At 51.1% G+C, this 27,670-nt stretch overlaps 1 protein-coding gene and 1 long non-coding RNA gene across 3 annotated transcripts; one reads left to right on the forward strand and one right to left on the reverse strand.

The window, feature by feature from the left end:
- Positions 1 to 480: 480 nt before the first annotated feature.
- Positions 481 to 26,895, reverse strand: MAN2B1 (mannosidase alpha class 2B member 1). 2 transcript variants are annotated; one of them, XM_082383063.1, is made up of 24 exons: positions 26,675 to 26,893; positions 25,875 to 25,977; positions 25,528 to 25,701; positions 24,973 to 25,166; positions 24,205 to 24,337; positions 23,839 to 23,984; positions 23,281 to 23,397; positions 20,291 to 20,376; positions 20,085 to 20,205; positions 19,927 to 20,005; positions 19,629 to 19,738; positions 19,263 to 19,370; positions 18,836 to 18,952; positions 17,139 to 17,312; positions 15,928 to 16,025; positions 15,728 to 15,845; positions 14,056 to 14,174; positions 13,864 to 13,965; positions 13,600 to 13,687; positions 13,341 to 13,421; positions 12,687 to 12,914; positions 12,078 to 12,233; positions 11,876 to 11,978; positions 11,144 to 11,385 (listed from the first exon to the last, which is right to left on the reverse strand). In XM_082383063.1, exons 1-24 carry the CDS (start codon positions 26,834 to 26,836, stop codon positions 11,276 to 11,278), a joined length of 3,027 nt encoding a protein of 1,008 aa, XP_082239189.1. In that variant the 5' UTR covers positions 26,837 to 26,893; the 3' UTR covers positions 11,144 to 11,275. The 2 variants fall into 2 exon arrangements, with proteins under 2 accessions (XP_082239188.1, XP_082239189.1); XM_082383062.1 differs by lacking the exon at positions 11,876 to 11,978 and having other exon boundaries at positions 481 to 11,385; positions 26,675 to 26,895.
- Positions 12,852 to 15,032, forward strand: LOC309624720. The gene is made up of 2 exons (XR_014242096.1): positions 12,852 to 12,939; positions 14,723 to 15,032. It is a non-coding gene; the product is annotated as an uncharacterized lncRNA (long non-coding RNA).
- Positions 26,896 to 27,670: the final 775 nt, after the last annotated feature.

Genomic DNA, 27,670 nt, shown 5'->3' on the forward strand with positions numbered 1-27,670 from the left:
ACCTATCCATGTACAGAGTTCTTCATCTTGCAAAACTGAAATTCTGTATCCATTAACCAGTAACTCCCCATTTCCCTCTTCCTCCACCTCTGGCAATCCCCATTCTACCTTTTGTCTTTATGATTTTGACTACTCTAAGTACTGCATACAAGTGAAATCACACAGTATTTGTCCTTTTGTTACTGGCTTATTTCATCTTGAGCATGATATCCTCAAGGTTGATGCATGGTGTAGCATATGTCAGAATTTCCTTACTTGTTAAAGGCTTACTAATAAGGAAGGACTTACTGCTGTCATTTTGCTATTTGTTTTGTTTTGTTTTGTTTTTTTATTTTAACATCTTTATTGGAGTATAATTGCTTTACAATGGTGTGTTAGTTTCTGCTTTATAACAAAGTGAATCAATTATACACTGCTACTTGTTTTTTATATGCCTTATAGGTTTCCTGTGCCACATTTACTACATAACTCTCTTCTTTGTGTTTGTTTGTTTTGTTTTGTTTTAGTAGTGAAATCTCATTGGTAGTTCCTCTCTCATTGCCTTTTGTGTATATTCTATAGCTATTTTCATTGTAGTTACCATAGAGATTACATTTAAAATCCTAAAGTTATGGGAATTCCCTGGCGGTCCAGTGGTTAGGACTCAGCACTTTCACTGCCAGGCGCGGGTTCAATCCCTGGTTGAGGAACTAAGACCCCGCAAGCTGTGCGGTGTGGACAAAAAAAAAAAAAAAAAAAAGTTTTTTTAAATCCTGAGGTTATAATAACACTCTAATTTGAATTTATACCAGTTTAATAACATACAAACACTCTTACCCTTTACATTTCCATCCCCAGTCCTTTCAGTTGTTGATATCCCCAAATTATATCTTTATACATTGTGTCCAAAAACATAAACTAATAATTTTTAAAACTCATTAGTTTCTTAGATTATGTAGAAACTAACACGTGGAGTTACAAACCAAAGCTACAATAACATTAGCTTTTACTTTAATTTTTTTTCAAAAAAATTATTTATTCATGGTTTCACCAGCTATTTGCTAAAAACAAAAGTTAATCTCAGTGAATTCTCCTTGTTATTTATTAAACTATTCCCCTCTAGTGTCTTATGTCTACCAGATATATTAACCCCCTTTTCTAGACACTGCCAGGTATGTATCAAAACGTTATTACTATTCAATTATTTATTTTTGTGTTCTTCATGCAGGTCAACTCCCTAGTTTATTTTATTATTTTTTAAAATAAATTTATTTATTTATTTATTTTTGGCTGTGCTGAGTCTTAGTTGCTGGCCTTCTTTAGTTGTAGCGAGTGGGGGCTACTCTTCGTCTGGTGTGCGGGCTTCTCATTGCAGTGGCCTCTCTTGTTGTGGAGCCCAAGCTCTAGGCACATGGTCTTCAGTAGTTGTGTCACACGGGCTCAGTAGTTGTGGTACATGGGTTTAGTTGCTCTGCGGCATGTGGGATCTTCCCGGACCCGTGTCCTCTGCATTGGCAGGTGGATTCTTAACCACTGCGCCACCAGGGAAGTCCTTCAACTCCCTACTTTAACTCATCATCATATTAAGCAGGTAACAACACAGCTTCCTTCTCCCATGGTTAAATTGTAGCCTTGAGACATTTTGGTCACCTTAACTAGATTGAGGCACTCTAGTTTTTATTAAACACAAGAGATGACTTGCTGGTTTTGCAAAAGGCTTGCTGAGTGTCTCATTAATATCCCTTTCAGATACTAACTGAAAGGCAGCTTGGTGGGGAACCTCCCACCCCCGTGCCCAAGAGATCTGAATGTCTCATGATGAGGAAAAGTATTTTAAAATCAAAACACACAAACGCAGTTTCTCATTCTGCCCATCTGGATGGCACCAAAGATTTGCATTTCTGTCAAGCTCCCATATAATGCTGACGCTGCTGATATAAGCATCACATTCTAAGAACCGCTGCTCTAGTCTAAAGGTTAAAAGTAATTAAATATGATCATCTACCAGTGCTGTGAGGATTAAAGGAAATACTATAAAGTGCTTGATAATCTTAAACATGCAACTTTTTAAATGTTGGTTGTTACTACTCATTTGTTATGTGAATCTCAAGGTGAATAATTATATTAATCTTTGTTGAGGTTTCAAGAGAAAAATATAAAGAAAGGATGGAATATAACTCTGATTAGTTTAAATGTTAACTTCACTGACTTCACAAATTTCCTAATGATCATCTAGGTTTTTGCTAATGACTGTTGTTGATTCTTACTAGAGCTTCCAGAAAGACTGTGTAATCATATATTTAACTCAGTGACAAGGTTGTATCAGAAAGCTCACTCGTTGAAATATAACCTAATAAAATCAATGTAAAATGGATAGGTTCAGCCATCTATAAGATGGCACATTAATTTTTTAATGTATTAGTCTCATAAATCATGTAGAAAATAAAAAGTGGATTTACAAAGTGTTGTTACAATAATACCAGCTTTTATCATTGTCCCTGTATTTATGTTTACTGAGATCCTTATTTCTTCATATGGCTTTAAGTTATGCTCTCGTGTCCTTTCATTTCAACCTGTAGGACTCCTTTTAGCATTTCTTGCAGGGCAGGTCTAATGATAATGAAGTCCCTCCACTTTTGTTTATCTGAGAATGTCAATCTCTCCCTCACATTTGAAAGACAGTTTTGCTGGGTATAGGATTCTTGGTTGACAGGTTTTTTTCTTTTAGCACTTTGAGTATATCAGCCCACTGACTCCTGGCCATAGTTTCTAATGAGAATCTGCTGATTATCTCATTGATGATCCCTTGTATATGATGAGTTGCTTTTCTCTTGCTGCTTTCAACATCCTTGCTTTCTCTTTGGCTTTTGACCATTGGATTATGTGTCTTAATGTGGGTCTCTTTGAGTTCATCCTACTTGGAGTTAATTGAGCTTCTTGGATGTTTATATACACAGGTTTCATCAAATTTGGGAAGTTTTCAATTATTTCATTATTTCTTCAAATATTCTCTGCCCCTTTTTCTTTCACTTTTCCTTTTCTGGGTCTTCCAAAATGTGTACATTTGTCCACTTTATGGTTTCCCACAAGTTCCTTACACTCTGTTTACTTTTCTTTAATCTTTTTTCTTTTCCTTCTTCAGCCTCAATATTTCCAATGCCCTATCCTACAACCTTGCTGAACTTGATGAAAATCCATTCTAGGGCTTCCCTGGTGGCGCAGTGGTTAAGAATCCACCTGTCAATGCAGAACAGACTTGTGGTTGCTGAGGGGGAGGGGGGGGAAGGATGGACTGAGAGTCTGGGGTTAGTAGATGCAAACTATTACATATAGAATGGATAAACAACAAGGTCCTACTGTATAGCACAGGGAACTATATCCAATCTCCTGGGATAAACCATAATGGAAAAGAATATTTTTTTAAAAAGAATGTATATATGTGTTAAAAAAAAAAAGAAAGAAAGAAGAGGCCATCTTCAAATAGTAGGAACATTTTGTGCCTCTTTTATTCATCCTTTCCTGACCCTCTCCCTGGCATGGTGGTGCCTGTAGTATGGAAGCAATGGCAGCCTGGTTCCCAGTTCCCTCCCTGGAACCCAAAGGAGCAGAGCAGACCTTAATTGCAAATTATTATGCATCTCTGCCCTAACCTGTCTGGAGGATCCCTGAAGGACTGACACAGGCACTTGTCTCTGTTTCACCTAACTAGGAACCCCAGTGGGAAAAGCAGCCTGAATGGCTCGTAAAAGCTGCAAGGTGACCACAGACCTGCAGATGCCTGGGGCAAGAGAATGTGGGTAGAGACATACGATATACCATCTGAGGCCTGAGGAGAAGATGGAGGGAAACTATTCAGGAAATTAGGACATTTAAAAGCAGCTGTGGGGCTTCCCTGGTGGCACAGTGGTTAAGAATCCACCTGCCAATGCAGGGAACACAGGTTTGAACCCTGGTCCGGGAAGACCCCACATGCTGCAGAGCAACTAAGCCCCTTGCACCACAACTACTGAGCCTGCGCTCTAGAGTCCACAAGCCACAACTACTGAAGCCCGCGCACCTAGAGCCCGTGCTCTGCAATAAGAGAAGCCACCACAATGAGAAGCCTGCGCACCGTAAAGAAGACCCAACACAGCCAAAAAATAAAAACAAATAAATAAATAAATTTATTAAAAAATAAATAAGAGCAGCTGTGGGTGGGGGGGTAGGGATAAATTGGGAGACTGGGACTGACATCTACACACTACTACATATAAAATAGATAACTAACAAGAACCTCCTGTATAGCACAGGGAACTCTACTCAATACTCTGTAATCACCTATAAGGGAAAAGAATCTAAAAAAGAGTGGATATATGTATATGTATAACTGATTCACTTTGTTATACAGCAGAAACTGACACATTATAAATCAACTACACTCCAGGACTTCCCTGGCAGTCCAGTGGTTAAGACTCTGCACTTCTACTGCAGGGGGCATGCGTTCGATCCCTGGTCAGGGAACTAAGATCCTGCCTGCTGCGCGGTGTGGCAAAAAATAATAAATAAATAAATTAAATAAATCAACCATACACCAATAAAAAATTAATTAAAAAAAAAAGCAGCCGTGTACAGGGGAATTTAGAAGGCCATGTGCACACCCAGACAAGATGCACACTCTGAAAAAAGCTAAGATCTCAAAGTTCTCACCCCAGGTTCAGAGCAAGCCCAGCTAAGTGTTGAACGAGTGGCCCAGAGCAGATCCAAACTGCAAAGACCAGGAGTGCTCCTGACAGTCATGAAACACTGTCAAATTATCATACTAAGGGAGGTAAGTCAGACAGAGAAGGACAAATACCATATGCTATCACTTACATGTGGCATCTAAAAAAAAAACAAGTACAAATGAACTTATTTGCAAAACAGAAATAGACTCACTGATATAGAAAACAAACTTATGGTTACCAAAGGGGAAAGCAGGAGAAGGGATAAATTAGGAGTTTGGGATTGATGTATACACACTACTATATACAAAATAGATAAACAACAAGGACCTACTGTATAGCACAGGGAACTATATTCAATATCTTGTAATAACCTATAATAGAAAAGAATCTGAAAAAGAATATGTATATATATATCTGAATCCCTTTTCTGTACACTTGAAACTAACACAACATTGTAAATCAACTATACTTCAATTTTAAAAAATAAATAAAAATTTAAAATAAATTAAAAAAAATTTTTTTTATTTTAAAAAAGAAACACTGTCAAAACATTAAACACAAGCTAAAGAAACACAGACTTCAGTAATCACAGACAAGGAATGGTGTTTGCAACAACAGTTTGGAAAAGTCTCAAAACAGGCTACTTCAGATTTCTACAATTAAAAAAAAAAAACTACAAACCCTAGGTAAGAGAAAGAACTTAATTTCCAGAGTTATCACATTAAAATAGTCAAATCAGTACTTCCCTGGTGGCTCAGTGGTTAAGAATCCGCCTGCCAATGCATGGGACACAGGTTCGAGCCCTGGTCCAGGAAGATCCCACATGCTGTGGAGCAACTAAGCCCGTGTGCCACAACTACTGAGCCTGCGCTCTAGAGCCCACAAGCCACAACTACTGAGCCTGCGCTCTAGAGCCCACAAGCCACAACTACTGAGCCCCTGTGCCACAACTACTGAAGCCTGAGCACCTAGAGCCCATGCTCTGCAACAAGAGAAGCCGCCACAATGAGAAGCCCGCACACCGCAATGAAGAGTAGCCCCCGCTCACCACAACTAGAGAAAGCCCGCGTGCAGCAACAAAGACCCAATGCAGCCAAAAATAAATAAATAAATAAATTTTTAAAAATAAAAAAATAAAATAAAATAGTCAAATCCCCAATTTTTAACAACAACAACAACGAAAAAAGGACATCAAAGAAACCAAAAAACATGGCCCACTCAAGGAAACAAAATAAATTGACAGAAACTGTCCCTGAAGAAGTCAAGACATCAGACTTACTAGACAAAGAGTTTTTTTTTTTTAACAGAGAAAAGAAAAACGATGGAGAAAATCAATGACACCAAGTTTGGTTCTTTGAAAAGATCAAAACTGACAAACATTTAGCTAGATTGAGAGAAGATGCAGACTACTAAAATTAAAAAATGGAAGAGGGTATGTTACTACTGATCTTACATTAAAATGATTACAAGAGAATATCATGAATAATTTTACACAAGTAAATTGGGCAATTTAGATGAAATGGACAAATTCCTAGAAGTACACTATACACCAAAACTGAATCATGAAGAAATAGAAAAACTGAATAGACTTACAACTAGCAAGGAGAACAAATCATTAATCAAAAATCTCCCAACATAGAAAAGACCAGGACCAGATGGTGTGACTGGTAAATTTTAGCAAACATTTAAAGAAGAATTAACACCAATACTTCTCAAATTCTTCAAAGAAAAATTTAAGAGGAGAGAATACTTCCTAACTTATTCACTGAGGCCAGCATTGTCCAGATTCCAAAGTCAGATAAAGACACCACAAGAAAAGAAAACTACAGACCAAGATCTCTGATGAATATTGATTCAAAAATCCTCAAAAAAATTAGCAAACCAGGGACTGGTGGCACAGTGGTTAAGAATCCGCCTGCCAATGCAGGGGACATGGGTTCCATCCCTGGTCTGGGAAGATCCCACATGCTGTGGAACAACTAAGCCTGTGAGCCACAACTACTGAGGCTGCATGCCACAACTACTGAAGCCCATGCACCTGGAGCTCGTGCTCTGCAACAAGAAGCCACCGCAGTGAGAAGCCTGAACACCTGAAACTAACACAGCATTGTAAATCAACTATACTCCAATGAAAATTAATAAAATAAAATAAAAATTTGGTAAGGCGTGTTTGTCAAGGCCCCATATGTGACTACACCCAGGCCCGGGTATGCTCTTCAGGTGTCCCTCACCAGCCCACACTGGTGACCCCTTCTGGAGGGGAACTTGGAAACATTTTCAAGGGATGAATATGACAACTGGGGCTATGTGAGCCCACGACCAAGACAGGGATGCTCTCTCCAGCCTCCAGGTCCAGCCAGGGCTGGTCACAGCCTGGGTGAGGGAACTTAGAAATGTTCTGGGGGACACCTCCAAGTACCAGGCCTGATCTGGGCTGTGGACAGGACCCGGGCATCCTCCCACAGCAGCTGGAGGGCCTCTCTGGCTGGCTGACTGGTTACTACAGAGAGACTTAGAATATGTTTCAGGTGGTGGATTCAGCGAACAGGACCCACATGTGACTGTAGTTCTCCTGGCATAGGGACCTGACCTGGGGCCCTTCCTCCCCTCAGGAAACATTTTCAGGAGGTACAGGTGGTGACTGGGTCCCGCTGAGGACAGCTGACTCCAAGAGCAACCTCCTCAGGCCTCCCTTGCAGCCCACTAAGGATTCAGCCATCTGGGGAAGACAGAAACTTTTTGGAGATTGGGATTGACATATATACACTAATGTATAAAATAGATAACTAATGAGAACCTGCTGTATAGCACAGGGGTCTCTACTTAATGCTCTGTAGTGACCTAAATGGGAAGGAAGTCCAAAAAAGAGGGGATATATGTAGACATATAGCTGACTCACTTCGTTATACAGCAGAAACTAACACAACATTGTAAAGCAACTATACCCCAATAAAAAAGAAAAAAAAATTTTTTGGAAGGCCCACATGGGAATGAAGCCCCCAGGGCATCTAACTGGAACCTCCTTCACCTGCCAGGGCCAGTGCCACACCCTCACCCCAGGCAGAATTGGAACCATTCCAGCAGCTACTTCAGATGACCAAGCATCTCCTGGGGACCCTGTCCATGGTACCTACCTCTGCACCCCACTGGTTGGCCTGGGATGGTCCCTGCCACTGGAGGGAGGCTTGCAAAGGTTCGGGGGCAGGGGGAGTGTCCAAGAACAGGCCCCAGTGTAACTGCAGCTGGACACTGGGTACCCTCTCTCGGCCTCCCTGTCCCCTCTTCAGAAGGGAAAATTTTCTGGACGCACATCATGCAACAGTGCACCGCGCGATCCTGGCCCCAGGAGGGGGACCTAGAAAAATTCTCAGGAGGCACTCCAGACAAGCGGGCACCAGGTGGGAATGCAACCGAGTCCTGGGCGCCCTACCCCGGTCACCTGCAACGCCTCAAGTCAGTCCTCGCTGGTGGAAGGGACTTCCGTGAGCCAGTCACCCTGCCCATGCAGTTCCCAGATGCCCCCTCCTTTATACAGCAGAGACAACCTCAGAGGAGCCCGTGTTCGGAGGCAGAGAGTGTCGCATCCCAGAAGACAGCGCTGCCGGCCTTATGGAACTCGCCCTTGGGCTCGGATCCCACTTCAGTGGAGCTCCCGGGACTATATTTTTAAAAAGGCCACCAGGTGGCGCCCGACAACCAGCACGACCTGGAGACGGACCTGGACCCCTAGACACCACCACTCCTGGGTCTCACTCGAACAGTGTATCTCGGCTCAGCATCCGGGGTTGGCCTGGTGGGCCCGGGACACCGTCCACGGAACTCCCTGGACGACCAGGGCTGATCTCAGCCTCCAAAGGGGGACTTAGCCATTTTTTAGGAGGCACCCCCAATAACCCGGCCCCACGTGGGACTGTGGCGGGACTGGGGACTGTGACAGGGCTGGGGGCTGTGACTCAGCCTTCTCCACGAGCCTCCAGGGCCATCTCAGTTCAGTCTCCCCCTCCCAAGAGGGTTTAAAAATATTTGGGGGAAGCACATCTGGTGACCCATCCCCACGTGGGACTTCCCCCAAGCCCTGGACAATCTCGGAGGTGGTCCTTAGCCCTCCTGGTCGCTGCCTCTCTGCAGAGGAGGAGTTGGAAACATTTTCCAGAAGCATATGTGATGAAGAGGGCCCACCTGTGACTATGGCTAGACTACATCCTCCCTGGGGCCTCCCTGGATGGCTAGGACCAGTTGTCTCCTCCAAAGAGAGATTTAGAAAAATGAAGCGGGGGAGGAGCACATCCATCAACTGGACCACACAGGTGTCTGCAGGTAGAAGTGGGGAGCCCTCTAAGCCCAGGCCAGTGGCCCTCATCTAGAGGGGGACTTGGAAACTCTTGAGAGGCACAATGCCAACACATGACCACAGTCATGTCTGGGTACCTGCCCCTTTGGCTGACTTCCTGGCTCCGACTAGTTCCCACCAACAAAGGGGGAACCTCTGAAAATGGGACCCTTAAGCAGGACCATATAGCAGGCCTCTAGCCGCTCCCCTCGGCCTCCATGGCTGGCACAGCTGGTCCAGTATTCTAAAGGGGACTTATGTTTTTGGGGATTGTCTCCAGTGACCAGGCCTTAAGTGGGTCATTGGGTGGACCTGGGGCACCCTCCCTGGTTGGCCCAGGCACATCCTCAATCCAGGCCCCAGACAGGCCACGGGCATTCCTACCCAGTCTGGGTTGGCCCTAGCCTAGTGAGGAGGACGTAGAGATCTTTTCAGAAGGTGATCTTAAAAGTTGGCACCCAAGCAGGACCACCATGGGCCTGTGTGCCCTGACCCAGCCTCTCTGCCAGCCTGGGCCTGTGCCCCTGCTCAGGATGGAAGAATGCAATGATCAGGGCACAACAGGATGACAGCCAGGCCACGGTCACACTCCCCAGGACACACTGGTCCATCCAGTCCTGTCTATACCACCAGAGGGGACTAGAAATGTTTTTAGTCATGCCACACAAGACCACTGGCATGCTGAGGTCCCCACGCAGAACTCCCTGACTATCCCGGAGCCTGTCCACACTGGATCAGGACTTAGAAATGTATTAGGGGCATGTTTCTGCCAACAGGGACCCACGCTGGATAATAAGTGGGTTGCCATGCCCTCGGGCCTCCATGTCTGGCCCAGACCAGTCCTCGCCTCCACAAAAGGTCACATAAACTTTTCAGGAGGGGCTCTCAATGACCATGACCAAAGAGTGATAGCACCTGAGCCCGTGGCACACACAATGGGCCAGTAGGTCCAGCCCAGGTCATTGCCTCTTTGAATGGAGATGTGGGTGGGTTTTCAGGAGGCACCACCACGTGCCATGGGTCCGATACCAGGACCTGTGCAGAACCACAGGCTGGCTCAGGCACCCACCCTGAGTCTTTCTGGCTAGGCTGTGCCTGTGCCCACTACCAAGGACACCTTAGAGAGGTTTACAGGATGCATCGGTGATTGGGCTCCATGCACAACTGAGGGAGGACCCAGGGCAACCTCCATGGGTCTCCTTGGATAATGCCCTGGATTTGGATACATTTTCAGAAGGCACATGGATGACCGGACAATGAGAGGCCTGTTCCCCCACCAAGGGGGATGAAGAAATATTTTCTGGAGGCACATCTGAGAATCAGGGGCCCGAGCATCCAAACACTGTTCTCTACATGGGCTACAGGTGGGCTTGACATGCCCTCTCAGCCTCCAGACACCTTCAAGGGAACCACACAAGACTGTATCGACTGGAGGGCAAGTCACTTCCTTTCAACTCTAAACCTCAGGTTTCATCCCAAGGTCTCCTCTCTCTGTAACAGACTCCACAACACACCAGAACCAGGGTATGCCAGGCTCTCTACCTGTCTCCTGGGAGGCCCAAAGCTCCAGCCCACCTGTCCAAGGCCCCACTTTGGGGCCTGCCTCTAAGTCTTCCTCCACCCCAAGACCTCCCAGATTCCCCACCTTCAGGGCCTCAAGGTAGAGTCTGGGAGGCCCCGGGGTATGTCTGGCTTTCAGGGCCCAGGACAAGCCAGCACAAGCCTGCCCTTAGTGGCTTCTCAAAACAGCTGTGTCAGGGACTTCCCTGGCGGTCCAGTGGTTAGAACTTGGCGCTTTCACTACCGTGGCCCCGGGTTCAATCCCTGGTCTGGGAACTAAGATCTCACAAGCCGCAGGGCATGGCAAAAAACAAAACAGAACAAAAAAAACCCCAGCTATGTCACAGCCCTAGTGGACGGAGGAGTGAAGCAGGAGTGGAGGACAGAGTGGTAGGTGAGGTGGGGTGTGAACCGTGTAGACTCTGGTGAGACGATTCAAATCAGCAAGTGGTCTTCCTGCAAGGCCTCGGGTCAAGGGTCAGTTAGGGTTTGCTGACCTTTCTGGGTCATAAATTCCACTGCCTTCAAAAAAAAAAAAAAAAACCCACACTCAGTTACACCTGGACCTGAGTCTATTCTTGGTAGTGGCATTTTAATGGCTTTCCTTGGTGGTAGCAGCAGCAGCAAGAGGAGAAGGGGGAGAGTTTGCCCCACCCCTGGAGGAGTGGGCTCAGGCTCTGGGGTAATCTTGCCTCCACCGGGTCTAGCCGTCCTCTTCCCATTGGACTGAGGCCAAGAAGGTGCGGATTTCCATGGGCTGTAGCGTGATGGTGGTGGAGACCAGCCGGGAAGGAGAAGGATGGGGTGTGGGGCCTGGGGAGGTGGAGGGGAGAAGGAGTGAGGGACGTAGACTTCCTTTGCTTTAAAAACCCTATGCCACCCCACACCACGCCTGTGCTCACTCTCCTGAACACAGACATACCACCTTAAATCTGTCCCCAGGGCCTCACTCGCAGACCCTTCAACTGCTTCCCAGGGCCTAGATACCACCCCCAGATCCCCAAATCCCTCCCCAGTGCCTGGTCACCATCCTCACACCCACAAGTCCCACCCCAAGGACCGTCAAGCCAACGCCTGCCTCTAGAACTAGACACCGACGGAGACTCTCAAATCTTGTTCTTGGGACTGCACTCCATTCTCAAACCCTCAAGACCTACCACTAGTTTGCTGGACCCACCTCAGTCCCTTAAACCCCTAACCTGGATCTGAACACCGACCGACTCAGGCCCTCGAGCTCTATACCTGGACCTGGTCAACATTCCCACACCTCCCACCCGGCCCCCAGCTCTGGGCAGGCCCCCACCCGTGTTTGGTGTCCACTGGAGCCTGGAGGCGTGGGCCCGGAGCTGGTTGGCCGCCAGCGTGGTCTCCCGCAGGTCGGTGATGGTGAAGGCGGAGAACAGGTCCTGCGGGCAGTGGATGGGCCGGCCGGGCTGTGTTGGGACAAAGCTGGCGTTTCCCCTCCCGCCTCTCTCCTGTCTCCTTCCCACCTCCTTCCTCCTCACCGTCAAGTCCAAGGTCACCGGAGAGCTCAGGTTGCGGCCCGAGTCCTCCCCTACGGCGAACTGGTGCTCTAAGCGCAGCAGCAGCGTCTCCGGGCCCCAGCGGGCCAGTGTTAGTAGATGCACGGAAGGCGGCAGCTCTCGACGCAACCCCGAAAACTGCGGGGAAGAGTGGCGCGGGGCTGAGCCAGGAGGGGCGGGACTGAGCGGCGGTCAGGAGGCGGAGACCCAGCGTGGAGGGGCGGGCCTTGGCCGCGGTGAGGGGGCGGGGCTTACCCGGGGAGTGGCGGGGCTCACCCAGGACAGAGCCAATGAGGGGACGGGGCGGTGCCAGGTTGGGGGCAGAAAGGATTTGGTCTGAGACTGAGTTAGGGCGGGAAGGGAGAGTGGAGAGACCCGGCTGGAGGAGGTGAGTAGACGAGAGGGCCGGGCCAAGGCTGCCGGGGTGACGGGGCTGAGCTAAGGGGACTGGACTAGCATACGTCCTCCCCTGGACGAGTAGGGGCAGGCGAGGTGGGTCCCAGTTAAGCCTAGGTAAATCCGCCCTCAACCCCGCCCCTCCTCCGCAGGCTTCCTTCGGGTCCTCTTTTTGCCGGCCCCACCGCCCCTCACCTGCGTGCGAGGGGCGACCTCGAGGCGGTAGGGGGCGCCGCCACCTCGGGCCAGCACCACCTGCGGGGCCAGGACCTCCTTCTCCGCCTGCAACCGGTGCCCGGCGGCCGCGGTCCGGGCCTTGTCCAGCAGCACGAGGTGGCGCCCTCGCACCCAAAGCCCCGACCCCTCCTCCAGCAACGGCTCCCCTACTCCGCGGGCATCGTCTCTCAGCAGCCTTCTGTGCACCTGCGGGGAGAGTGGCCAGGAGAGGGTGAGGGTCCTTCTAGCCAATTTCTGGGCCAGAAATTGGGTAAAAGCAAGTGGGAATTTCAAGAAAAATTGAAGATTGGGGTGGAACGGATGAGGACGAAGGTCTGGTAGGGGGTCCCCAGTAGAAGTGGGGATCCGACCTAACAAGGGACTAGGATAGAGGGAGGTAAGGATCTAATGAGGGCGTGGATAGGGCAAATCAGGGCCTGGAGGGGAGGCTTGGGTAAGGATTGGATAAAAGCACGGAGTAAATGTCTCACATAGGAATGGAGGGCTCCGCTTAGCGGGGACCACAAACGGAGGGATGCACCTAGCAACAGAAACTGGCTTCAAGGTCCTGCAGGGGGCCAGGGAGGGAACTGGTGGGAGGACCCTGACTTAGATGGGGCTCGGACCACTCACCATGAGCTCTAAGGAGCCGTCACTCAGGCTGCTGCCCCCCTGGGAGCGGTCAGTCAACACAGTCAGCTGCACGTTCCCATCCTGGGGGGCAAGGGGTGAGTGAGGGGCTGCACTTCCAGCCAGCCCTGGCCCCCAGGCAGGCCTCACAAGGATGGTGGAGACTGCTGAGGACAGTCGGGAGATGTTAAGAATGAGAGGTAACCCCTGCTCTGTAAAGGGGTGTCAGGAAGATGTCGGGAGCAGGATGGGGGATGGGTACCGTGATGTAAATGCGACTGTTAACTGGATAGTAGTTTCCTGCCACTGGCTCAGTCTGGTTCAGCTTCCAGGTGAGTCGATAATCCCGCCTGGGGTGGGGTGGGATCTGATCAGGCCTGGGGTCTGGCTCCCCTTCCCCGCTCACCCACTCCTCACTCCCCCCTCACCCTCTCCCTCCCACATTCATTAGGATCAGCAGGTGCCCCCACTGGCCCTGGGCCCCAACAGACCACAGACCACCCCTCAGTGCCCCCAGTCACCCCACCTCCTCTCCAGGATCTCCCGGCCATTGCTGTCAGTGTAGAAGAGTCCGTCTGTCTCCAGCACAGTGTCAAAGCGACTGATGACCTCCTTCCCCCAGCCATCACTATACCCAATGGGATGGCAAGGTGGTGAGCCTCACCTTAACTCCACTCTGCCCTTCGCTCAGCCCCCACTCCCAGCCTCCACCACTCACCCCACAGGTATTGGCCCCACCGTCCACTCCAGCTCCAGGTGCCGCTGTCCCGGGTACAGGCGAACCACCTGGGAACACCAGGCTGAGAAGTTCTGGTGCACTTCCTGCACCAAGGCTGTCTGCAGGCATATGGGGGTGAAGGGCAGGTGTAAGCGTGCAGCTGAGCAGAGGTGAGCCCTGCAAATGTCCACCCCTGCTGTGAAGCTCACACAGGCCTACATCAGGGTCAACCCTGCTAATAGCTTGGGAGCCCCACCCACCTCCCCCACCTGCCTAGGTGTGATGCCCACACTTTGTACCTCAGTCATAGCCATGTAATTTTTTGAGTTTGGCATACATGCTTGCTGCCCACCATTACCCTATCTCTCCTCCTTAGAACAGGATTCTAGCTTAGCACATGGCTACTGGGAATAGACTGTACTGTTTCATCTTCCCTGAGGTTCTGAGTAGCTGTGTGACCATGTTGGGCCCAGTCAAAGTGGTGTGAACAATGTTCCTTGCCCCTTTCCCTCTTCCAGTGGCTCAAATGCAAATGTGATGGCTGGAGCTTGAGCAGCCATCTTGGGCCATGAGGTGGAAGCTGAATGTTAAGGAGGGTAGAGCAATAAGATAGAAGACTAGGACTTCCCTGGTGGCGCAGTGGTTAAGAATCTGCCTTCCCATTCAGGGGACATGGGTTTGAGCCCTGGTCCAGGAAGATCCCACATGCCACAGAGCAACTAAGCCTGTGCGCCACAACTACTGAGCCTGCATTCTAGAGCCCGCAAGCCACAACTACTGAAGCCCGCACGCCTGGAGTCCATGCTCCACAACAAGAGAAGCCGCCGCAATGAGAAGCCTGCGCGCCATAATGAAGAGTAGCCCCCCTCTCCGTAACTAGAGAAAAAGCCCGCACACAGCAACAAAGACCCAACGCAGCCAAAAATTTTTTTTAAATTAAAAAATAAAAAAAGATAGAAGACTAGATGACTATTGAACCATCCCACCTGCCTGGACTTTCCGTTAGATGGAAAGAAACTTCCATCTTGTTTTAGGCATGGTTAATTTGGGTAACTCTGTTACAGGAAGCAAAACTATATCCTAATACAGTGACCCAGGCATGCAGGCGTTTACCTCAAGGAGAATCATGTCAAATGTGAGGCTTGCCGTTACCTGCCCCATTCCCACCCTAAGAGGAAACGTCAACGAGAGGCCCCAGGAAACCCCACAAGCCTGAGCCCCTGTTCCCAGCCAGATACACCCTCAAATATCCACCCTAACTTAGAATCACCCAAGCCCTATCCAAGTGTGAACCTTTAAATATCCACCCCAGATAAAATCCCCTCCTACCACAGATCCTTGGTGAAATCTGCAAGCAGTTACACCTGGCTCTCCCTATCTGTTGGCCAAATGGGAACACCCCACCCCCAATTTCAAAAGCTAAGTATAATCTTGACACTCACAACAGATGTGAATGCCTTTCTATGTGTTTCCATGGCGTGACTGTCACACAACCAGCCATGAATATCAACCCTGTGGGAGGATCCTCAAGTATTCCCCTCGGGTCTTAGCCTTCTTATTTGTTGGAGATATCAATCCAACCCCCACCGCACACATGGCACACCACCCTCCACACACACACCCCCGACATGCCCCATCCCCAGGTGCCCACTCATCAGTCTTAACCCCTTACCTTCACAAGGTGGGTTTGAGCCCAGTGGCTCACAAGCAGTGGTTCCTGTCGGTTGGGTCTGAAGATGTAGGCACCTGAGACCTGGGAGCTTAGACTGTTGCCTGTACTGGCGTTGTACCTGGGGCCAGGGCAGGTGAGAGTCAGGCAAGGGACCCCAGCTCTGCTCACACCTGCTCCCTGACCTGGTGGTCCTCCCTCACCAGTAGAAGGCTTGGCGAACAGGCAGCCGGAGGTTCTGGTCTAGGTTCTCCAACTCCATCAAGAGCCCCGAGTCAGGGTCAAACCTAGCCCGGATGTACTGGGGAGAAAAGGGTGGACAGACATTAATGACCACCGCTTCAGCCAACGGCAGCTTCATCCTTCCTGGGGCTCAGGAGAAAACCCTGGAGTCACCCACCCTTCCCTCCTCTCTCTCTCTCACTCCTCACCTCTGACTCTTTTAGCAAATCCGAACAGCTCCGCTTTCTACCTTACCCTCAATCTGACCACTTCTCACCACCTCCATGGCATTCCTGGACTGCAGCCAACCCCTTCCTGGTGTCCCACCTTCCATGCTTGCTCCCCAGTCTTTTCCCCCCATAACCACCAAAAGGTGCCTGTAACACCAGAAGTGAGATCACAGCCCATCTGCTCAGGACCCAGGCTGCTTATGCAACTGACAGAGGAACCACAGTGCCAGGACCCACAAGATTTTTAGGACCCATGGAAAAGTATAAATCTCAATTTCTTTTAGGTTCAGAAGAAAATTTGAATGAAAAAACAATGAATATATTATACTGAAGCCTGCATGGTTAATATTCATGTTAATATCCATACTATCATGAAATACAATTTTTAACATATTTTTATGGAAGGAGGGACCCACAAAGGCCAAAGTGCTAGGACCCACAAGAGTCTTAATGCAACCCTGTTTCTCCCGTGGTTCCTTCACAGTAAAAGCCAGAGTCCTCCCCTCAGCCTGCCCTTAAGGCTCACATGATCTGACCTATCACCTCCACCCCAACACCCTGTTTCAGCCACACTGAGTGTTCTTTGAACACCCAACACCCGCCTACTTGAGGGCTTTTGTGTCTGCTGCTCCCTACCTGACTGGATCCCTCTTCCCCCAAATGGCCACACGGCTCCCTCACCCAAGTCTCTGACATGCCTCACTTAATTTGCAAACCCCTACCTCCATCAGCTCTGACATTTCTGTCAAGTGTCACCCATGATTACATTGGGTCCTCATAACAGCCCCAGGAGAGGACACTGAGGCTCAAAGGAAGACGGTCACTCACTTGAGGACACACAATGGGGGGCTGATGATGCTAGACCATGAACCTAAGACCCACTGACCCAGGGTCCATGTGGCTTACTGCCACATCTCAAATCTGTCACCCGGGAATGGAAGGGGATATGAATAGGGTCTCACCTCATTCTGGATGACCAAGACACGAGACCAGGGCTTCTGGGATCTGGGATGGTGGCTGTGGGCCTGGGGGCTTTGGCCAGGCACCTGGGTTACTGAGTAGATGCTGAAGCCCAAGGCAGGCACTGAGGCTGAGAAAAGCAGATCCTGACTGTCTGAGCTGGGAATCATCACCACCTCGGGTAAGGGAGGAAGGAAACCAAGTCAAGAAGCTGTGAGTACACATATAAAGCCACACCACACATACAGGGAGGGGTCAAACTTGAGGAGGGGAAGGAGTTCCAGGATGGGGAGAAGAAATTTAGGAGTTGGGCAGAGGCGATGCGAGTGTCAGAAATGCTGAGTTAAAGACTGCAAAGAGGGAATTCCCTGGCAGTCTAGTGATTAGGACTCAGCGCTTCCACTGCAGGGGGCACATGGGTTCGATCCCTGATTGGGGAACAAAGATCCTGCAAGCTGCATGACCAAAAAAAAAAAAAAAAAGATTGCGAAGATTCATAAGGTGGGAAAAATCCACTAGGAGGGTGGAGCTACTGTGGGAGGTGGGAGAAGTGAGGGAGTAAATGCAGGAAGAGATCCTTGAGACAGGGGAGGGAGGGAAAGACAGATTCTTGGGGGAGGAAGAGGTTAGTGGGAAGAAGCCTTCCAGGAGGAGGGGAATATTCATAAACAGGAAACTTTTTCACGGGGAGATATTTAAAAGGGGAAGAGGGCTTCCCTGGTGGCACAGTGGTTAAGAATCAGCCTGCCAATGCAGGGAACACGGGTTCAAGCCCTGGTCCGGGAAGATCCCACATGCTGTGGAGCAACTAAGCCCGTGCACCACAACTACTGAGCCTGAGCTTTAGAGCCCGCGTGCCACAACTACTGAGCCTGCGTGCCACAACTACTGAAGCCCACGCGCCTAGAGCCTGTGCTCCGCAACAAGAGAAACCACTGCAATGAGAAGCACCCGCACCACAACGAAGAATAGCCCCCTTGGGCTTCCCTGGTGGCGCAGTGGTTGAGAGTCTGCCTGCTGATGCAGGGGACATGGGTTCGAGCCCTGGTCCGGGAAGATCCCACATGCCGCGGAGCAACTAAGCCCGTGTGCCACAACTACTGAGCCTGCGCGTCTGGAGCTGTGCTCCGCAACGAGAGGCCGCAACAGTGAGAGGCCCGCGCACCGCCATGAAGAGTGGCTCCCGCTCGCCACAACTGGAGAAAGCCCTCACACAGAAACGAAGAACCAACACAGCCAATAAATAAATAAATAAATAAATAAATAAATAAATAAATAAATAAATAATGTATGTTTAAAAAAAAAAAAAGAATAGCCCCCGCTCGCCGCAACTAGAGAAAGCCCACGTGCAGCATAAAAGACCCAACGCAGCCAAAAATAAATAAATAAAATACATTTAAAAAAAGGGGGGGGGAAGATACTCATGGGAGGGGGGAATGTTCCCAAGGGGGTGTGATATTAAGGGGTAGAGGGGGAAGATATTCAGAGGAAGAGACAGTAATGGGCAGAAGGTGTTCATGGAGGGGGAGGTATCCAAGAGAGGGAGGTGTCCATGAAAGGAGAGATCCATGGAGGGAAATAAACCTGCGGGAAGTGTCCACGGGGCGAAGGGAGGAATGCCCATGGCGGGAGGTTTCCAAGGGGTTAGGTATTCATGGGTTGTGGTATTCAGGGAAAACTATTTGTCGAGTGGGCTTACATCACTGGGCACAACTGTGCCACTGGGGTCCTTCACGAGGAAAACGTGTTTGCTGACAGGCAGCCGCACCATCCAATCCACTTTCCGCCCCAAGGGGTTATAAATGGTCACCTGGAACTGGGGTGGGAGGGTCAGAGCAGGCACGGGTCACCATAGGCCTTCTGCAAACCCACCCACCATGTGCAGCAACGTCCCTGGGTGATTCAAACCCCCAAGTGGTGCACTGGTCTCCGTCCTGCCGCAGCATCACTGAGACCCCAGTGACCTCGCCCCAGAGTGATCAGCAACCGGCTGAGGCTTCGAGAGCCCATCAGCCCCGCCTCCTTTCCGCGCCGCCGCCGCCGGGCGGTTTCGCCGGCTCTCCTCCCACCCACCACCCACGGGACCGGTCCCCCGGCCCCGCCCCTCCCCGTCCAGGCCGGCTCACGCTCTCCGAGGTCTGGGTGAGCGGACAAACGCTGATGTTGAGCTTGCGACAGAACATGAAGTCCTCCTTGGAGCCACTGAGCCGCGCCAGCGCATTGCTCAGGAGAACCTGGGGAGGCGCGTAAAGTGAAAGGTATGCTCTGGCCGCCACGCGCGTCTCCTCCTCGCCGCCCCGCCCCCAGCCTCGCCCCTGCCTTCTCCGCCCCTCCCATCCCAGGACCCAACCCCTCCTTCCACAAGCCCCGCCCCACGAGCCCTTCCAGACGCCACTCCGCTGTTTTCGACCGCGCCCCGTGCTGGCCCCGCCCCTTCTGTTCCAGGGCCTGCCCCTTCCTGTCTCCGCCTCTCCCAGGCTCCGCCCTCGCACCTCGCAGGGCCCCCAGCCTTCTGCAAGTTGGCGAGCGTAGTCATTGGCCACGTGCTGGCGGGAGGTGCCGCTGACCGCATCGTGGTGCTGGAGCACGGCCATCGCCTCATCTGCAGGCAGATGGTGAGCCGGGTGGGGTCTCCGCAGGACTCCCGGCCGCCGACCCCAAGGAGACGTGAAAAGTCATGTGCTGGCAGGCTGGGTTCTTAGGGGCTTTAAGAAGGGACTCGAGGGGGCAGTGGAGGTCTGGAGTCCAGCTTCAGCCTCGCCCCCGTCCCCTCACCCGCCTGACACCTACTGAGGGGTGCACTGTCTCCGGAACCATAGGGTCCCACGTTGGCTGCCGGACCCACCAGCGCCTCCAGCTGGTTGCACACCTGTAGAGCAGGGGGTATGTTGGGGCACCAGGACTGTCAGGACCCCTGAGCCACCCCCTTGAGCCTGGCGCCCACCTACCTGCAGGAAGTTGTAGCTTAGGCGCTCATAGCGTTTGAGGGCAGGCCGGCTGGAAAAGTAACCGGTCCAGAACATGTGGGGGCCGTCGGCGTAGGGGAAGAAGTCATCCTCTTTCAGCGACCTGCAACGGCAGCGGCATTGAGGGCAGGGTCACGACCCACAGGGCATGCCACCCCCCCCCCAGGCTCCCCAGTCCCCCCAAATACCAGGTGAGGTTGGCCTTGTTCAGCTGCCAGAGATAACAGGCCGGAGTGGAGTAGAGAACATTGACGCGGCTCCCGTTGGCCTGTTGCTGCGGGGAGGTGTCAGTGTGTGAGCCCTCAGGAGCCCAGGGAGGGGGGGGCCCACAAGCGTGCACATACCTACTCACACACACACATGTGCACACATTCATGCATCCAGTTGGTTCAGATTCTCTTAATACACAGTTTGAGTGCAAACCAATGGCCAAGTGTGAAAATGAATGTTGGCCGAAGCTAAATATTACCAGCTTGGAGAGAATTTCAGGGATGCAAGAATAAACCTGAGATTTTACTAAACTTTAAATAATTCCAATTTTATTATTTAAAACTTTTATGGAAAAACTAAATATGACATTATAGGACAGGAATAATAACTCCTCAGCACTGTAAGGTTATTCCCAGATGACACAACTGTTACAATGAATGGAGGCTCACTTTCAACTGAGGGAGGTGGAGGAACAAGAAGGTGACCTCCGTGAGTTAAAGGATGTTTGTTCTGCTCGAGTTGTGTCCCCAGTGCCTCGTACACAGTAGGTGCTCAATAAACACTTGAATGACCTAGAGAATATTATACTTAGTGAAGTCAGAGAAAGACAGATACTATATGATATCACTTATATGTGGAATCTAAAAAATAATACAAATGAATCTATATACAAAACAGAAACAGACTCACAGACATAGAAAACAAACTTATGGTTACCTAAGGGGAAAGGGAGGGGGAGAGGGATAAATTAGGAGTATAGGATTGACAGATATAATCTACTATACATAAAATAGATAAGCAACAAGGATTTACTGTATAACACAGGGATTTATATTCGACATCTTGTAATAACCTATAATAGAAAATAACCTGAAAAATATATATATAACTGAATCACTTTGCTGTACACCTGAAACTAATACAATATTTGTAATACAATACAATATTGTAAATTAACTATAATTTAAAAAATAAACAAAACAAACACTTGAGTGAATGAAGAGAAGTGCATAAGACTACATGCCTTTATGTGCAGACTCACATCTACACCCCTGAACACACACTCATGTACAGATTTACATACACACACACTGTATTCACTGAGCAAACAATCACTTGATTCTGCAGCATGCTCAGGATTGTGGACACAATTTACAACCAGAGGCTAGCCCTGCTCTCACGGTATTCACAGCCAAGTGCAGAGGAGAGAAACTGAACAGATAGTCAGTTGGTTACAGTCAGCCTAGATGTATCATCACAGGTATTTGTGGGGACTCCTGTGAGCACAGAGGAAAGAGCAAGAGCTTGGCTGGGGCCTGGTGAAGGCTTCCTAGAGAAGAAGACATTGCAACTGGTGTCTTGAAGCCGCAGAAGATTTTCAGCCCCAAATAATAATAATAAACAACCATAATACTTATTATTTACCTGGCACTGGTCTACTGGTCTATGCAAATGAACTCATGAAACTTTCATCAATAGCCCTGTCAGCTGGGAACCACCATTATGCCCATTTCCTAGATAAGAAAATTGAGGCACTGACTGCTTAAGAACATTCCTCAAGGTCACAGAGCCAGTAAGTGGCAAAACCAGGATTTGAACCAAAGGAACTCCATTTCCAGTAAAATGGAGTGTGCGAAGGAGCAGGCAGGAGAAAAACCAAAAGAATGTGATCTTCTGGCAGCCCAGGAACACGGTATTTGCAGGAGGAAGTAGTCAAGGTGTTGAAGCCTCCTCAGGGACCAGGGGCTTGGGGAGGAGTGGGAAATGTCTTCTGGAAGGCCCTTGGTGACGTTACTGAGAGCCGTTTTTGGTGAAACAGCAGTGCAGGGAGCGCGTGGAAGGTGAGGACATTAAAGACTGTGCCGGGGCTTCTCTGGTGGCGCAGTGGTTAAGAATCTGCCTGCCAATGCAGGGGACACAGGTTCGAGCCCTGGTCCGGGAAGATCCCATATGCCACGGAGTAGCTAAGCCCGTGCGCCACAACTACTGAGCCTGAGCTCTAGAGCCTGCAAGCCACAACTACTGAGCCCATGTGCCACAACTACTGAAGCCTGCGCGCCTAGAGCCCGTGCTCAGCAACAAGAGAAGCCAAAACAATGAGAAGCCCGCGCACCACAACGAGGAGTAGCCCCCGCTCACCGCAACTAGAGAAAGCCTGCGCACAGCAATGAAGACCCAACGCAGCCAAAAATAAATAAATAAATAAATAAATAAATAAATAAATTTTTTAAATAAATAAAAATAAAAAAGACTGTGCCAGTAGACAACTCTGGGGATGAAATGATGGGGGGGGGAGACGAGGTTCTGTGCTGATGGGAGAGTGAATGCCTGCCCACATAGCCACAGACCATTTACAGAGGCCACATCAATACATCCACGGTAGACAGAATAATGGCCACCGAAAGATGTCCATGTCCTAATCCCCAGAACCTGTGACTATGTTAGGTTACATGGCAAAAGGGAATTAAGACTGCAGAATTAAGGCTGTTAATCAGCTGACCCTAAACTAGAGAGATTATCCTGGATTATCTAGTGGGTCCAATGTAATCACAAGGGTCTCTAAAAGTTGAAGAGGGAGGAGAAAGAAGTGAGAGTGAGAAAAAGAGATGTAACATCAGAGGCAGGGTCAGAGAGCTGCTATGTTGGTGGCTTTGAGGATGGAGGAGGGGGCCGTGAGCCAAGGAATGTGGGCAGCCTCTAGAAGCTGGACAAGGCCAGGAGACTTTTCCCTAGAGCTTTCAGAAGGAATGCAGCCCTGCTGACATCTTGATTTTAGCCCAGTGAGACCCATGTCAGACTTGTGACCTACAGAACTGTAAGATAACATGATTTCTGTTGTTTTAAGCCACTAAGTTTGTGGTAACTTGTTAAAGCAGCAATAGAAAACTAAGATAGCACCCATAGATAATGTACGTGACCCAAGGCCCAGGGATACAAGCACGGGTGCCCACGGGGTAGGCACACTCACCTGGGCGTTGACCAGCTGGATGAGCTTGTCAAGGTTCTTGAACCACATGTTGGCATTCTCATATTGGAAGTCTGAGCCCATGGTCATCACAGTGTGGTTGGTGCGGTATTGCTGGCCCTGTAGGTGGGACGGGGGGTGTCCTCAGGCCAGGGTGTCCTGGGCCACCCCTGTGGACAGCTGTGTCTCAATATATATGTGGTCAAGAATGTGGGTGCACAGAGGCATGGGGGGCAGGGGTGGAAGTGTGTCACACGGGAGCAGAGGGACACACAGAAAAATAGCCACAAGCTGTTGAGTACTTCTCTTGGGCTCACCACCCAGACACGGGTACTGAGGCACTGTGCCATGCTGTCTCATGATCATGGTGGAGGTGTGCAGTGGTGCAGGGGTCCGCATTTCTAGTCAGGAATGCACACAAATCCAGGAGGAGGGCATAGTGATGGTGAACGGAATACTACCTTCCTCCGAGGATGGTGAGGAGGTGCTAAGGATTGCCTGGGCCAGTGGAAGGGCCCCGTGCACGTACACCAGAGGCACAGGTTCTGGATACCAGGTTACCTGGGCAGTGGCCAACTTCAGGAAGTAATGGACCAGGTCCTTGGCGTTGTACTCAGGGCTGAGTGGGTCCTCCACAAAGGGCCTGTCGGCACACAGCGTGTCCCAGCACAGACCATCCGGTGGGTTGTAAATGTTGGGGAGCACACCTGTGGACCGCACCAGGCTCAGGGGTGGCCCCACCCCCTAGACCTGTCAGGCCCCACAGGGGACGGACTTCAGAATTTGTGGGGCCCAGTGCAAAGTGCAAATGCTGGGCCCTTGTTTCTAAATTACTAAGAATTTCAAGACAGTGACAGCTGGCTATAAAACGAAGCCCAGGGCCCTTCTGAGCGTGGGGGCAGCCCTCTCCCCACTCCACCCCCTTACTGGTGAAGAGGTCCGCGGTGGGGGGCTTCAGGCTGGCGCTGGCCCGCCACACCTGCTCCATTTCCATCTTCTCCTTCCTCGCGCTCTTGTCTTGATAATCCAGGCGTCCGAAGAAGAAGCCGTCAAAACCCATCTGGAGGTGGGGCAGGATGAGGAGCGGGATGGGAGAGCAGGAGAGGGCAGGATAAATAAGGGTCTAGCCCTCTCCTCACCAACCGCCACCCCTTCAGAGCACGGATAGAAAAACCAGGTCTAAAACCAGGGAGGCCCTCCAGTTCATTTTGAACTTGGGGAGGGTCGGGAAGTCCTGCGGGAGCGCCGGGAGGGAGCTGATCCAACGCTAGAACCCACCTCCACCTTCCCCAGCTCAAGGAGGTCTTACCCTTTCCGCAGCCTAAGCACGGGAAGGAGGAGGGGTCATGGCACAGGTAATGAAGCCAGCGGAAAAACGGCAGGCCATCGCCTGTCACCCCACTTGGGGAGGAGCCAGGATCAGAGCAGACGGGGTGGGGTCGGGGAGGGGGAGGAGCCAGCTGGACATGAAGGTGCGGGGGGGGGGGGTCAGCCTAGGCTGGGGCAGAGCAGGGTCAAGGCCAGAGCAGAAAAGGAATGGGATTCACAGGTCACCCAAGAGGCAGGGTCTCAAGGGGCGAGAGGGCCAGGAGCAGGGCCTGGTCCGCGTGAACTTTCAGGGAAGGGAGGGGCTTGAGTGACCGGGGGAGGAGTCAGAGGGAATGAAGGGGCTGGCCCAAGAGGCCAGGAAAAGACCTGCGCGAACAGCGAGGCCTGCTCCCTAGAGTGGCCGAAGGGGTCGATGTGCCAGGCCACACGGGGGCGCCCGTCGCTGCCAAACGTGTCCTCCAGGAAGCGCAGCCCGAGTGTCATCTGGTCGATGATGGCTCCGTAGTGGGTGGCCGCCTCATCGTTCATCACCCAGCCACCATTGGCAAACTCTAGGCGTCCTGTGCCGGGAGGGGCAAAGTCCAAGTCAGCTGTCAGGGCCAGGAGTGGAGCCGGGGTTGGTGATGCCGGGACGAGAAGACCTGCCTGCGTGCCCAGGCCTGAGAGGCGAAGAGAGGTCACCCCCAGGCCAGTGTAGAGAGATACTGAACAGAAGGCCTCCTGGCATGGCAGGCTTTTCAGAGGATTCACTGGAGGTGGGGGCTTACAGGACGCACAGGAGTTCTCCAAATACAGAGAAATTCCAGGCAGGTGCAGCCACATACAGGCAGCACTTGGTATGATAAAAATCTCAGAAGCCAGAGTAGTAGAAACAGAAGTTGGGCTGGGTTTCCTCTTTTCACTTCCTTAGGGCAGGCTCACCCTGGCGCACCAGGTCCCGCACGATTTCCTGCGTTGCATTTGTCTGCTGTCGCCACCAACGAGAAAAGAAAGCGATTTCCACATAGATGAAGCGGCGGGTGGGCTCCGCCAGCAGGGAAGAGATGACCGAGTCTAGGATGTACTGCACGCCCGCGTGCTGGACATCATTCTGGACTGTGGGAACAGGGGTCAGGCAGTCAGGGACCAGCAAGCCAAGGGGCATATTCCTAGACACAGGAGCCCCAGCTGGGCATTGCCCCCACCCTAATGTCCAGGGCTGAAAAAGAATTCGAGGGGCTCCGAGGGGCCATGGGAGTCCTAGGGGTCAGTCCCCACCCTCTACTCACTGCCATAGAAGTACTGGTCCACCGTCTTGAGCCAGCCCACATCATCATGTGTGTGGGCCACCAGGTGCACGTTCAGCATGTCCGGCTCCACCTTGGGGCATGTCTGCACAGGGACCCCAAACACAAACACACATACCCTGTCAATAATCCCAAGGTTAAGAGGCAGGCTGCAGTGGGGCGTTGGGGAGGACATAAGGTGAGCCTTGATTTAGAGGCAAGTGACTCAGGTGGGGCCAGGCCCTCCCAGGGAGGACACACATAGTTGTGTCACAGATGCAACTCCCACCTGACACAACTCAGAGCACCTCTCATTCACACCCTGGGGGAATAATAGTAGTAGCTCATGTTTATTAAGCATTTGCAAATACCAAGCAGTCAGCCTGGGGGGTGGGGGCGATATTATCTCCAGTTTTCAGATGAGAACACTGAGGATCAGAGAGGGGAAGTGACTTGGCCAAGATCACGCAGCCAGGAAGTGGAGGAGCCAAGCTAGAACTTCAGGCAGCTGACTCCCAGCTCTCCACCAGTCCTCGCCACACATACAGCTGCTCGCCCGCTCACGTCCAATCACACAGGTAAATGCAGGCAAAGTCCAGAAGCAAGGGAGGCAGACACAGACAGCCCCATTTTCAGACACGCACAGCCAGACTTCTCAGTGACACAAAGCATGCACTCAGACCACACTGTCATATTAGCAACCATTCACTATGCACCCACAAAACAGACCCACCCACACCTTCGGACCCTACTGGAGGCTTCACTCTGGCTCTTGTACATTTCCGCTCGCTGGCCGCGCTCACCTGGTATCCCGCGGCCCAAGCGCTGGGCGTCGCCAGCAACAACAAAAAGAGAAAGGAGAGAAGCTGGATCGATGGCCACAGCGCCCAGGAGCTCGTCCGGGACCCCGCCGCGCCCCGGCCGCCGCCAGCGCAGACCCCCGAAGACCGCGCGTCAGCGCCCATGGCTCTAACGCCGCCGCCGCCGCCGCCACCTCCTCCGCCTCCGCCTCCCGGGGGTTCCCGGGCCTGGCTGGGGCCGGGTAAACGCCCCGCCTCCAGAACCCGGCTTGGCCAATGGGCACCGGTGGGGCGGGGCTAGGGAGTGACCCGGCGCGTCACGAGACCAAGGCGGTAGCTCTGGGTACCGCTGGGGGCAATGCGGGCGCTAGGAGCGCAGGGAGGCGCTGGGCGCGTCCCACTCTCGGGGTGCTGGTTCGGCCAGAGGAGCCTTTAGCCTCTCGTAGCCTCTATGGCCTCCATGTGGACTTCGAGTGCCCTTTTGTCCCCCCTGGGAGCAGAGGTCTCAGATTTTCCTACGGATGCTGTGTTTGCCTTGGAGGTAGAGTATGTGCCTAGGATCCTAGGGTATTCCGTTGACTTTCTGGGCTAGGGTCCGCGAGGGACCTAGCTTGGCTAGGAACAGAGGTTAATGGGGGCTCTGTTCTGTCCTATGCCTGGAGACGTAAAGTAACCGCCCTTACGGTGCTGGGGAGGGGAGGCACCCAGCCTTGTTCGAGAGATACCGGTGTCCTCTGATGAGTGAGAACATGGCAGGTGGGGGAGAACTCAGTCTTTCATGCCTTCCCCCAGTCCCTACCAGTCCATCCGATTTGCTGACATTACCCCCATTCCTCTGATAAGAAAACCAAAGCACAGATTCCTTAGATCAGCAGGGCTGTCTGCTGAGTTGCCAGAGGGCAGGGATCACTGTTCAGCCTCTGGCAGCTGACTTAAGGCTGGAGTCTTGTGAAATTAGCAAGTGAACCAACCAAAAGGCTCCAGACTGGGGACCCCACC

This window comes from Balaenoptera borealis (assembly GCF_965194805.1).
Source record: "Balaenoptera borealis genome assembly, chromosome: 2".
NCBI lineage: Eukaryota > Metazoa > Chordata > Mammalia > Artiodactyla > Balaenopteridae > Balaenoptera > Balaenoptera borealis.

What these genes read in the sequence shown, in the direction of transcription:
- MAN2B1 (XM_082383062.1), bottom strand. Translation starts at nt 26,836, where the DNA reads ATGGGCGCTGACGCGCGGTCTTCGGGGGTCTGCGCTGGCGGCGGCCGG. An exon ending in GGACCAGTACTTCTATGGCA is followed by an intron (nt 25,702 to 25,874) that starts GTGAGTAGAGGG and finishes CTGTTCCCACAG; the next exon opens with TCCAGAATGATGTCCAGCAC. An exon ending in CGGGAGATCCTGGAGAGGAG is followed by an intron (nt 13,688 to 13,863) that starts GTGGGGTGACTG and finishes ACCCCACCCCAG; the next exon opens with GCGGGATTATCGACTCACCT.